General features: G+C 56.2%; 1 protein-coding gene across 1 annotated transcript in view; it reads left to right on the top strand.

The window, feature by feature from the left end:
• Positions 1 to 6,859: 6,859 nt before the first annotated feature.
• The window catches only part of COL27A1 (collagen type XXVII alpha 1 chain), a gene marked incomplete at its 5' end in the record, with an annotated part of 141,871 nt that continues 137,071 nt past the window's right edge, over positions 6,860 to 11,659 (top strand). Inside the window, one exon of the mRNA XM_082842389.1 lies at positions 6,860 to 6,921. Within this exon, the coding sequence (XP_082698515.1) occupies positions 6,860 to 6,921 (62 nt within the window). The remainder of the gene's footprint in view (positions 6,922 to 11,659) is intronic.

Here is an 11,659-nt window from a genome sequence, read left to right as displayed (position 1 = left end):
CTAAAAGTGTTTTAGACATGAGGGACACCATTGTTTTGAGAAAGGGCAGTCCAGGCGTGTGTGCCTGATTCAGCATCTCAATAATGTCCTGAAGGACCTCGTTTCTTTCTGCCTATAACTCCTCTCACATCTCAGTGGCTGGTTTGTGGCTTATGTCTACACCCAAGCCACTCACTGGCCAAGAGAAGGAGACACCATGGTGGGCTTAGTAGAAGCGGGAGTCAAGCCTTACAGCTTGAGAGGGATGCAGCCTCCACTGAAGGATGAGGCAGCTTAGAAGTGGGCAGATGAAGATGGAATTCTCTTAGCGAGGATGAACCAAACAGTGTCTGCCCCAGTCATGGGAATGTCCTAGAAGCCCTGCTTCTGCTCCCTCCATTATTCCCTCCGTCCCTCCCCCCTCACCTCCCCCTTCCTCCATTCCATCCTTGTGTATCTAGCATTTACTGAGGGCTTATTGTGGGCTACCACTGAGTGAGCCCTGGGGATTCTAGGGAGATAAGGCGTAGCCATGGCCTTGAGGAGGTCCAGCTGAGTAGGTGCATGAGATAAATATACACCCTGATGTGAAATGGCGGGATAGGGGCAGGGCAGGGTACAGCTGTGGGAATCCAAGGGGGGATCCCGTGAAGAAGCACATTCCAGCAGAATGGGTGACAGGGGTGAAGGCCTGAAGAGTCTCAGAGCTCATCAACTGCTTGGTCTTCACTCCTGGCTGCAACGATGGCCCAGAAGTCATCACAAACTCCCTGTTCGGTACAGCCAATGGTTCCAGACGGATAGTCAGAGAGAGTCCAGAGACCTTAACTTGCCACAGCTCTCACACCTGGAAAGCGGGTCTAATTCTTCCAACGTTGACTGAATGGATGCAAGGATGAGGAGATAGGTTTGACTGTCCACAGTTAGACATCAGTGTAGGAGGCCTGGCTTCTCACCCCAGCCCCCCCACTGATTCTGTGTGACCTTGAGAGCATCAGGCACCCTGTCCCTGAGCCTCAGCTTCCCCACCTGTAAAATGAGGAAATTGAGTTAGGTGGCACTAGGGGCTCTTCCAGGACTGAATTTCTTTGGGGATCCCATATTTGGGTCAATATCAACCCCCGCAAAATTATCTTTGGACATCTCCCAACCCTCTGCCACGTGGCTCAGTCCTGAGGAAATAAAGCCAGACTGGGGAGCAGGGCGAAGGCCCCGGGGAGATGGTCTGGGATGCCCAGACAATGGGATCACGTGCCCAGAGGATGTGCTGTCTCTTGGACAGTGGCCCAGGAGCTTCCCTGGCTTCAGCCCTCATTCCTCTTGGTGGAATGATTGTTTCTGGGGTCTTGGCAGCCGACATGCCAGAGTGACGTGGCCCCGAATGCAGAACCCAAGCCCTGGGAGACAGGCGGGCAGCGGTGACAGCCAATACCAGCTCCGGTCTCCTCCCCTGGGGAGGAGGACTAGACTGGCATTGCCTGGAGGGGACAAAGGGAGGGCACACTCTTGCAGGCTGCCTCTTCCTCCAGCTTGGAGTTCAGGTCAGTTTACTGAAATGCTTTATCCTGGGTGCCGGGAACACAGCAAGGAACAGGATGGAGTATGACTGGTGTATCTGCAGCCCCTGAAATTGGGCCTGCCACGTGGCACGTGACCAACGAATCATTGTTGATGAGGGAGGATCCTGATGTAGGAGAGAGAGCAGGTGGCTAATCGGCAAACTTTACTCTCACGCATGTGTCCCTCCCTCCCTCCCTCCCTCCTTTCCTTCCTTCCGTCACTCACTCAGCATTTATGGAGTACTTCCTATGTACCAGGCACCGTGTTTCGTGCCGGTGTCAGAAACTCAGCAGGGCAACTGCTCATAGCAGGGACCACAACTTGTATTTACCTGTTACCAGTGCCCAGCTCAGGGCCTGATGCACGCCAGCGTCTCCTGATTGGCTGAGCGACCAGGGAACGAATGACTCTGTTATTAGATGTGTACTATGTGCACACGTCCTATGGGACATGCAAGCCCGATGTGAAAGGAAGGCCCATCCCGGTGTGCCCAGCCGTGTCAGGCATTGGAAAACTGGGGACTAATACGTGGCATCCAAGTTCTGCTCCCCGTTCTGCGGTACCAGTGAAACAAGAATGAGTTGAGGCAGGACTTCCTGACCCGCGTTATCTGCCTGTCTCCTTGCTCGTCTCCTCCTGCAAACACTGGAGAACAGGAAGCACAGCCGGGCGCACAGTGGGTCCTCCGGAAAAGCTTCGTGGATGAATCGGTGGAGACTGATACCAGGGCAGTGTACAACCCTCTTTTTGCAGGCAGACTTCATCTAGTGATTTAGTCAAACATTTATTGAGCCCCTACTAAGTGTCCATCACGGAGGCTATTGAGATCAACAGTTTCTCTCAAGGCAGATGCGCCCCAGAGAGCAATGGGTCCATGGCTGCTCCGCTTGGGCAGAAAGTAAACTATGTGCCTTGGAAAGTCCTCACCAGGCCGGGAATTCCTATCCTTCTGCCTCGTCCCCAGAACATCTCCATGGGCCTGCAGGCGGTGTCCACCCAGTTCCCAGGCTCATCGCCTTCTGCCCCTTTCTGGTAAGCACCCCATCCCTTTCACAGGGTGGGTAACTGCTCAGTCAGTGTCTTCTGGATCCAACTTTCATGAAGACTGTTTGTGCCCAGTCGCTGGTGCTGTGCCAGGAACCTACTTGGCAGGAAGACTGGGTGTGAAGAGGCAGTGGAGGCAGGAAACAAGGTCCTTTCCCTAGAGTTCTTAACAGTGTCCATATCTGCTCTTTTCAGCTGACCACGAACTCCTGGAAGGCCATGAGCCTCGTTTCTCTTCCAACCTAGGAAAACGCAGGTAGCCCTCAATAATTAGTTACTGCATTGGATTGGATATTTACAGCAGTCTCCTACTCCCGAGCTCAAAGGGCCCATGCTGAGGATCATGTTCAATGCACCTATTTTACAGATGAGGAGAGTGAGGCTCAAAGGGGACACCATCAATCTTTGCGGGCTTTGGGGGGTTTCCCATGGGTCTTTTGGGCTTCTCTCATTAAAGCAAGTCTCCCTGGGGCTCACCATTGCATACTCAGATTTGGGAGTGAGATTTGGAAAGAGCTTAGAATTCAGCCACTGACCTGCTGCCTGATCTTTGAGGAAATGCGTCCCCTTGCCTGGAAATGTCTTTCTGGCCAGTAAGTTGCACATCATCACCCACACGGTGCAGTGGGGAGAACTGGATGGTTTCTTCACTGGGCTCCCCTCACTCCTCCTCCAAAACCAGCCTGAAATCTGCTCCCACCATCTGGGCCCTTTTGTGACTCTTTCACTTGAGCTGTCTTCCCCAGTGGCTGCATGTTTATCCAACATGCACTTCGGGACCCAAAGGCCACCTCCTCCTGGGAGCCTTCCTTGGTTTCTCTCCATCCGTTAGTCTGCTTGACAATTCAATTCATCTGTATCTCTCTGATAGCATCTATCACATTCTTCTTGTGTTATCTTTATGTGATTGCAGGGGATTCTCTGTGACATGGCAGTGTCTGACGTCTCCTAACCAGGCCCCCTTCCTTGACCCAAGTTGCTGACCACATTACAAATATGTGTGCCCAGAAAGCAGGACTATGTACAAATTTCTTTGTTTTCACTCCATAGTGGCAGACCCTCTTCCCCCAGCTTTGTACAGGGGTTTGCACACTGTAAGAGTTAAAGAAATTCATTTAAATTATTAATGGTTTGAGCATCTATTGTATCCCAGGCTCCATGCTGGGTGTGGGGACACAGTTAGATCTGACCATGACAATACCATGTGACGTGTGCTACAATATGGGTGTGGAGCAGAGCTTTGAGCTGCACCTAAAAGGACAGAGAGTCTGTGAACAGGCAGAAAGGGGGTTTCGGGGAGAGAACAGCCTGGGAGGAGACAGCATGGACAAGACCTTGAAATACGCCAGCTTGTCCAGAGCCTGGGTCCAGGCATCAGAGAGAGTGGAGCTCACTGCGAAGAATGTGAAGTTGGAGAGGCTGGCAAGGATCTGCTCAGAACCCTCTAGCGGCTAAGATTTAAATCATCATGCTCAGCTGCAAAGACAGGAATCAGACTACCTGGGTTCGAATCCCACCTCCACTAACTAACAGCTTACTGATCTCAGGCAAGTTCCTTAACCTTTCAGAATCTCAGTTTTCTCATTTGTAAATGGAGATAACAGGCCTCCCATAAGCGGTGGCACTTAGAACATTGCCACACCTGGCTCGGGAGGCACGTGAGCTGCAAAATCCTGGGGGCTGCCAAAAACCCTTAGTAATGGAGCTTTACATTTAAGGGAGGGCAAAAAACCTCTAAGTGATCAAGATACATAATATTTTAATGCAATACTTTAAAAATGTCAAAAACATATCCCCCACAATCCACGATGAACAAAATACCAAAATTGTAAATAAACGCAGGATCTCCCTAGTGCAAGGGATGCAGCTCAAAGTACATCAACGATTATCGGACTGGGAGCTCGCAGCCTTCAAGAGCCGTGGGCTTCTGAAAACCTGAAGAGAACCGGTGGCCCCTCTCCCCCAGAAGAACGCACAAACAGGCACAATTGGTGCAGATTTTCGGGTGTTCCTGCACTTCTGGGGCTCGGCCAGGTGGAGGTTAAGAGCGCAGCTTCAACGTGGACGTGCCGGGGTGGTTCCATGCGCCGTCCAGCCGCCTGCGGGTTCCCCAGCACCGCGCTGGGCCTCCCTCCTGGCAGTCACCGGTGCTCTGCCCCCTGCAGGAAGCAGCGCGCGGCTACGCGGCTTCTTTTTCTGGCTTGCTTGGCTCGCGCGTCGGCCCTCCCACCCCCTTCGGCTTGGGACTTTTCCTAAAGTTGCTGAAACCAGACACCTTGCTCGACCGAGCCCGCGTGCAGCTACGGTTTAAAAGGCCGCCTTCAGCGCCCCCTCCCCGCCCCCAGCGAAGACTTCAAAAGGCCCGGCGGGCGCCGCGGCCCCTGCACCTATGAACCGCCCCCCGCGCCCGGAGCCCGTGCCAGAGTCCGAGGACGCAGAGCGGCTGAAGTTCGAGCGCAGGCGGACCGGGCGGGTGGCGCAGCCCGGCGCGCCCATGCCCCTCCCGGTGCCGCTGCGCTCCGAGCGCCCGCGCCCAGTTTAGGGAAGGGGACCCCGCCCCCCCGCCCCCGCTCCCGCGCCCGCGCCCGGGGCTGCGGGGACCCATGAATACAAATGCCGTTAGGCGCCCGAGGAAGGACCGACCGTCCAGCCTCGCATCTAGGGACCCAGTAAGTGGCCCGGGGCTCCTGGAGCGCTGGGGGTACGGGTGTGTGTATGCGTAAAGGTGCGCGCGTGTGGGGAGGGGGTGCACGTGCGAGGAGTGAGTGTGTTTGTGCCCGCGTGCGATGGGCACTAGCGGAAACCTGTATGCAAGTGGGGGGTAGCGCGCGTGAGTGTGTGCGCTTGGGCTGTTACGTGTGCACGTGAAGATATGTATGAGAGGTGTGCACGCGGGTGTGTGCATTGGGAGGATCTGGCTAGGCTAGACTAGTATGCATTTGTGCGCGTGTAAGCACTCATGTGCATGCGTCTGCGTGTGTGGAGTCCGGGTGTGCGCCAGAGTCCAGACACCCCAGGGTGTGTTTGTGTGAGCCCAGGAGGAGTACGTGGCTGTGCCTGCATGTGAGTGAGTGTGAGTGTGTGTCTGAGTTTGGAGCAAGTGTAGATATGTGTGGGAATGTGTGTATGCACCAGGGAACAAGTCGTGGAAGTGGAGGCGGAGGGGGATTCTGATGCCAGGGCTTGAACTGGGGTTGTGGGTGTGCGAATTTGCCAGGTGTTTGTGGCGGCATCAAGGTGTGCAGTTCTGCGCTCCCTAGTGGGATCTGAGGGAGCCTTTGGTCTACTCTGGGGTGAGGAGGTAGGTTAAGCTCCCATTTCTTACTGCGTGGAGAGGAGAGAGAGAGGTGACCAATATTGAACAAACGCACCCACTACGTGCCCAGGAAAGTCTGTCCTCCAGGGCGCCCTGAATCTGGGAGGAAAATAGGTGTGTGTATGTGTGTGGTAGAACACTGGTTGTTGAGAGTCTGGACACTGAGTCCTAGTCCCAGATCTGTCCCTGGAACTCCGGGTTCCTTTCAGCAATAGTATCTGTCCCTTTCCCCCTCTATCTTTGCCCCCAACTCGGGGACCCCCAGTCTCACGATCTAGAGGTCCCGAATCTCCGAACTGTGATCATCCCGCTGTACAGTCTTGGCCAACTCTTTCCTCTCTGTGAATCTCAGTTTCCCCATCTTTACAGGGAGGCTGGGGGCGTGGAGTGTCCCAGCGGGACAGTCGTGGGCCCGCGGAGGCTGTGTCCCCGGCTGCGGCCGGCAGGGGGCAGTAGGGGGCAGCAGAGGGCGGCCCGGCGCGGGGAGGAGAGAAGGTGGAGAGCCACCGCGGGCCGAGACTTTAAATCGCCTTCATTTCCCCCAAATCCTTCCTTTTCCTCTCCTCCCCCAGGCCGGCGGGGAGGCAGCTTCCACCGCCCTCCGCGCGCCCTCGCCCGGCCTTGCTCTGCCTCCGGGGACCGCCAGCAGCCCGCCTCCAAAAGTTTGAATTTTGTTTTTTTTCCCCTGCTTCTTCTTCCTTTTCGGTGGAAGCAGAGAAGAGCGAGGCAGGGGCGAGCGCGGCGCCGGGACTCCTGGGACCATGGGCCTGGCGCGGGCGCCCGCGGAGCCCCGGCCGCGCTGCCTGCCTGCTCGGGCGCCCCTGGGAGCGGGGCTGCGCTGGGGGCGTGGGGGCCGAGCGCTCTGAGCCCGCCTGGCGCGGCGGGGCGGGGGGCTGGCGGCCCCATGGGGCGCGCCCACACTTGCCCCCCGGGCTCGGGAGCATGAAGTAGGGGCCCGCCATGGGAGCGGGATCGGCGCGGGGGGCCCGAGGCACAGCGGCGGCGGCGGCGGCGCGCGGGAGGTGAGTACCGGCTCGGGGACGCCCCCTCCCCAGCTTCTTGCGGCTCCGGAGGCGGGGGTTCCCCGCCGCGCGGGACGCTTCCAGCGCAACGTCAGTTTCCTGCTCCTTCCTTCACCCCTGCGAGGCGGGCCGCCAAGGGTTAAAGCGGGCAGCGCCCCCGGCCCGGCGAGGGTTGGCGAGAGCGCTGCCCGCCCTTCCCTGCCTGGCGCGGCTGCCCGATCGCCTTGGGGCGGGGGCCGAGCTGGGGAGGGTCCCATGCAGAGCCAGCCCCGGGAATCGGGATTGGGGGGTGGGGGTGGCGCCTGGAGCGGCGGGCGGGCGCGGGGGGGGGGGGCGGAAGGGGGCTTTTTGGATGCTTGGGGGAGGGGGGATCTCCATTTCTGACTGTCTCGGTGTGTTCCAGTGTCCGTGTCCACAGGTCCCGAGCCTGTAAGTCTCCGTTTCTGTTGGTTCTCGGGAAACTTGTCTGCAAATTTCTAGGGCTGCGGGTCTCGGCTTCTGCTGCTGTCTCAGTGTCTGTGTGTCTTTGCACGTCCCCTGTTTCTGGAAATCTCCGCATGTGTGTCAGTCTGTTTGGGTCTGTGTGTCTCAGTGCTTCCCTGCTTGGGGAGGGGCGGGGGGTGGTCCTCAATGCCTGTCCTGCGTGTGAGAGAGGAAAAAGTGAGAGCCAGCATGTCAGGGCATAAAGGGCCCTGGGAGATGACTAATTCGAACCCCTCGTTGCACAGATGTGAGACTCAGGGCCAGAGAGGGGCAGGGACTCTCCAAGGAGGGGCTGGGACCCAGAGGCTCTGATTCCCAGCCTGTGGAGTAGGAGTTGTAAAGGAGTGAGCATGTGCCGGAGGGAGTCACCGCGTGTGGGTGTGTGTGGCAGTGGGCAGGATGGGAGCAGCCCCTCAGGGCCCTGTGGACTGTGGCTCCTGCTTACGGCCCAGAGAAGCACAGAACTTGCTCCCTGTCCGTCCTGCCCCAGGACCGGAGGACATTCCCAAGACGCTGGTCAGGGCTGTAGCTCCGCCCTTGGCCACCATGCCCTGCCCCCTCTGCGCTGGAATCAGGGGGGTGATGCCTCCCCCTCTCTTTCCCATGTCTTGGAAAAAGTGGGCTGGCTGAGATTCCCCCGCCCCTCACCGCCCCACACACACACACACACACACACACACACAGCACCAGTAAGCACACTGCTGACTCATTTTCTCCAGAAGACCCTGTGCCAGGGCAGATGCCAGCAGTTGGGTAGAAAAGTGGTACCAGGCAAGCGCCCCACAGTGGGGCCCAAGCTTTAGGTAAGTGGGCAGTGACACTGCGGCCCAGCCCCTGCCTCCCCAACCACTGCCTGCCCCAAACCCTGCGCCCTCTGGCCCGCTGCGTGCCTCCTAGCTTTGCTCCCAGCCCAGCTTCCATGACACCGTTAGGGAGCATCCCTGGCCTCTCTTTCCTTCCCCTTCCTCCCTGTACTCAGAACACTCCTCCTCCCTCGTGCTTCCATAAGCCTGCCATCCGCAAGGCTCAGCTCAACAGCCATCAGCACCCCTGATGCCGCACTGGAGGGCGCTTGCCTTCCAAATGTAACCCACGGTCTGTCCCTCCCCGAGCACACTCCACCCATTACTTTATTGGCATAGGCTCTTCCTCCCTCTCTGTGTTCAGGGACCCTCTGGATACCCCACAACCTGCCTGGCACACGAAAATGCCATTTCAGTTGATGGCGGAAATGGAAGCAAAACATAAACTCACACCCACGGGCAGAGAGGGTACTTCAGTCAAGCCGTGCGAGTCCTGCCTCTGCCCTGTGAGCTGTGGCAGGCACCTTGTCTTTCTGCTTCTCCTTTTTCTCATCCCCCCAAACGGGCATCCTCATTCCCAGCCAGAAGGGTGTTTGTGAGTATTAGTGGGCCTGTGCTTGTAAAAGGTTTTTAGGACGGGGCCTGGCATGTAGTAAGTGCTCAATAAATGGCAGCTGTTACTTATATCATTATTCACTTCATCTTGAATGGATGTGGGAAACAACTGGAAAATTCTGGGCCGCATCCTATCCAGACAGATGCCCTGCCTGTGTTCCCATGGACGAGGTGTAAGGTGTGAAGAAAGCCTGGGCGTGGCTGTCTGGGCACGTGGGGCCTGGCCAATCCATGGAGGCAGGTGGGACAGGTTCTGTTTCCTGTGGTCCTCTGGCTGCATCCTTCCCAGCTTACTCCGTGGGATAACAGCCAAGCCCAGAGACCACGGGGCTGCTTTCCTTGTGTTTCTGTGCCCTGGGTCTCAGCTCTGAGCTCACAGTGGATGTTCAAATTGTGTGGGTCTCTGAGCACCTGTATGTTCTCAGGTAACAAGGAAAGAGGAAAAACCACGCACGCCAGCTGCAGGCTCTGGCTGGCCTCGTGGTCCAGGAGTAACCACGCGAGGTGCATTGGCAGAGGGCTTTTTGCAGGAGAAAGGAACACCTGGGTTCCCTTCTTGGAGGGCCGTGTGGCCAGGCTGTGTCTTCAAGGTCAGGCTCCCTAACTCATGGCTCCCGTTTCGGCTGCCTTCTGCCGTCTCTGGCCGCTGAGCTCTGGTCTTCCCGACATTCTGGAGCCCTGGCTTCGCCCAGCCAAGGCCCACGAGTCAGCGGTGAAAACAGAAGTCTGGAAGAACAAAGCTCTGAGCCAGTGCAGGCACTAAACGTTATTAGCAGTAGCCTAAACAGGATTGGAACGGGAGCAAATGAATCGGCAGGGCCTCCCTCTGGGAGCCAACTTTCCAGGCCTGGAGCTTACTTAGATGGCTGTTGGCTCCCCAGGCTGCATCTCTGTTCCTGTTGGTGAAGGCTGGGACTCTGGTGTCTGGCAAGTAGGAAGTCCCTGTAAGTCTCCGATTTCTTCTCCACGGGAGACGAGTCAAGCGAAAAGGACTGTCTTCTAGGTGGTGGAGTCAGATGATGTGGGTCACTGACATTGCTGTGTGGCTTTGGGCAAGTCACTTCCCCTCTCTGGGCCTCAGTGGCCCATCTCTATAAAGAGGGGCTGGGACTAGAGTCTGGCCTCTATACTCCCGTGCTATACTTCGGCAGTTTCTGGGTCAAGTGCACACAGAATCCAGGTCTGAGGGGGTCAGTTGCATGTGTTGAGGTGAATGAAAGGGAGACAAATATTTTTGTAACAGGCCTTTTCAGGGCCGAAATTCTCGAGTCAGAAACCGCGGTGTTAGGAAGCTTAATCGAAGAGAAGATTCCGATCCCATCTCCCCTGTGAGTCTTCTTTCTCCTGACCTTTAGGGATGACAGATATTGCCCCCAATACGTCCTCTTATTCTCTAGAGGGTGGTCACCTTGGCATAACCCCAGCAGGAAAAACTGACCGAGAAGGATGTGCGTCGTTCTTGCACCTTCTCCTCTCCCCCTGGCCTCTGTTTATCAGCTTGGGGAGCATCCTAAGAAGGGTGGATGTGACGACACAGGGAGAGACTCAAGGAGTGAGAGCTGGTGCCTGGAAAGGGCTGGGAAGAGAGGAGACCGGAAGGAAATGGAACAGAGACTAGTAGGGTTGCAGGAACACTGGAGAGCTAGGGGCGGTGTCTTCTGAGGAGGCGTTCTCAGGAAAAAGGAGTTCCCTGGTCCTCAAGTTCAGGCACTGCTGACCGACGGAAAGTGCAGTGAAGTTCCTTATCGCAGACTTCTCAGAGCCTTTGCTATGCAGCTGTGCTTTGGAACTACCAAGACTGGGATGCAGGAGATGGCTCTTCCCCACTACATCTGGCCACAGTTTCCTGGAGTAGCTACTTGGCGGGTGTGGGAAATAGTACTGAAGAGCTATGTCCCCAGAGTCTTCCCATGGTGACCTTGAGGAAGCACCTACCGTCCCTAGGCCTCAGTTTTTGTCAAATCAAACAAAGCTGCTTATTACTGTTCATCACGGCTGATGTGTCTGCCAATTTGCTTCAAGTGGGCAGGTCATGCCAGAAGGGTCAGCCTCTACCCTTGTCCCGAGACAAGACCAGGGCCGCTAGGCACTGACCTTTAGTTATTGCTAGTGATGCGCTGGAGGTGAGGCCCGTGGAGGCAGGGAGGACAGGCCTTGTGTAAAAGGCATTCTCACAGCAGTGGCAGCAGATTGGAGAGGATGAGGAGGGAGCAAGGATTATCCAGAAGCATCCCTGGAAAATGTCAGAGGTGGGGTGGGCCTGCTGGAGTTAAAGCTTTGGGAAGATACTTTGTGAAGTCCAGAGTCCTGTAATACCAGGTAACATTCATTCCTTCTGCAAAAATACTCTGAACACTTACTACATGCCTGCCAGGTGCTGGGAAAACAAGAGTGAACAAGACAGATGTGGTCCCTGCCCTGCAGGGACTTGGGCTAGAAAGGGAAACAGAGAAATAGACAATGACCATACATGGGATACCTGGTGACGTATGTGCGGCAGGCTCTGGGAAATGACACCAAGGCTAGAATCTAACACATGAGTGGAAACTGACCAGGCAAAAGAGTAGTGTCTAGAGCACTTCAGATTAGCATGTGCAGAGGCCCAGAAGCGGGAGAAGGCTTTCAAGGGACCGTCAGCGTCTGAGTGCTGTTTGAGCTAGTTCACCTTATGCTCTGAGTAACTCTCAATTGAACAACGCTTAAACAATGAGGGGAGTTATCACCTCCCATATCAAGAGGCCCAAAGGAAAAGCAGTAATAGGGTTGGCCAATTCAGCATCTCAAGTGTCATCAGACACCCACTGTTTTTCCATGCTGCCGTCCTCACATGCTCGTGT

This window comes from Leucopleurus acutus (genome assembly GCF_964270905.1).
Source record: "Leucopleurus acutus genome assembly, chromosome: 7".
In the NCBI taxonomy this organism is placed as follows: domain Eukaryota; kingdom Metazoa; phylum Chordata; class Mammalia; order Artiodactyla; family Delphinidae; genus Leucopleurus; species Leucopleurus acutus.
Note: the sequence above shows the minus strand (reverse complement) of the source record. Positions and strands in the feature narration are given on the sequence as shown.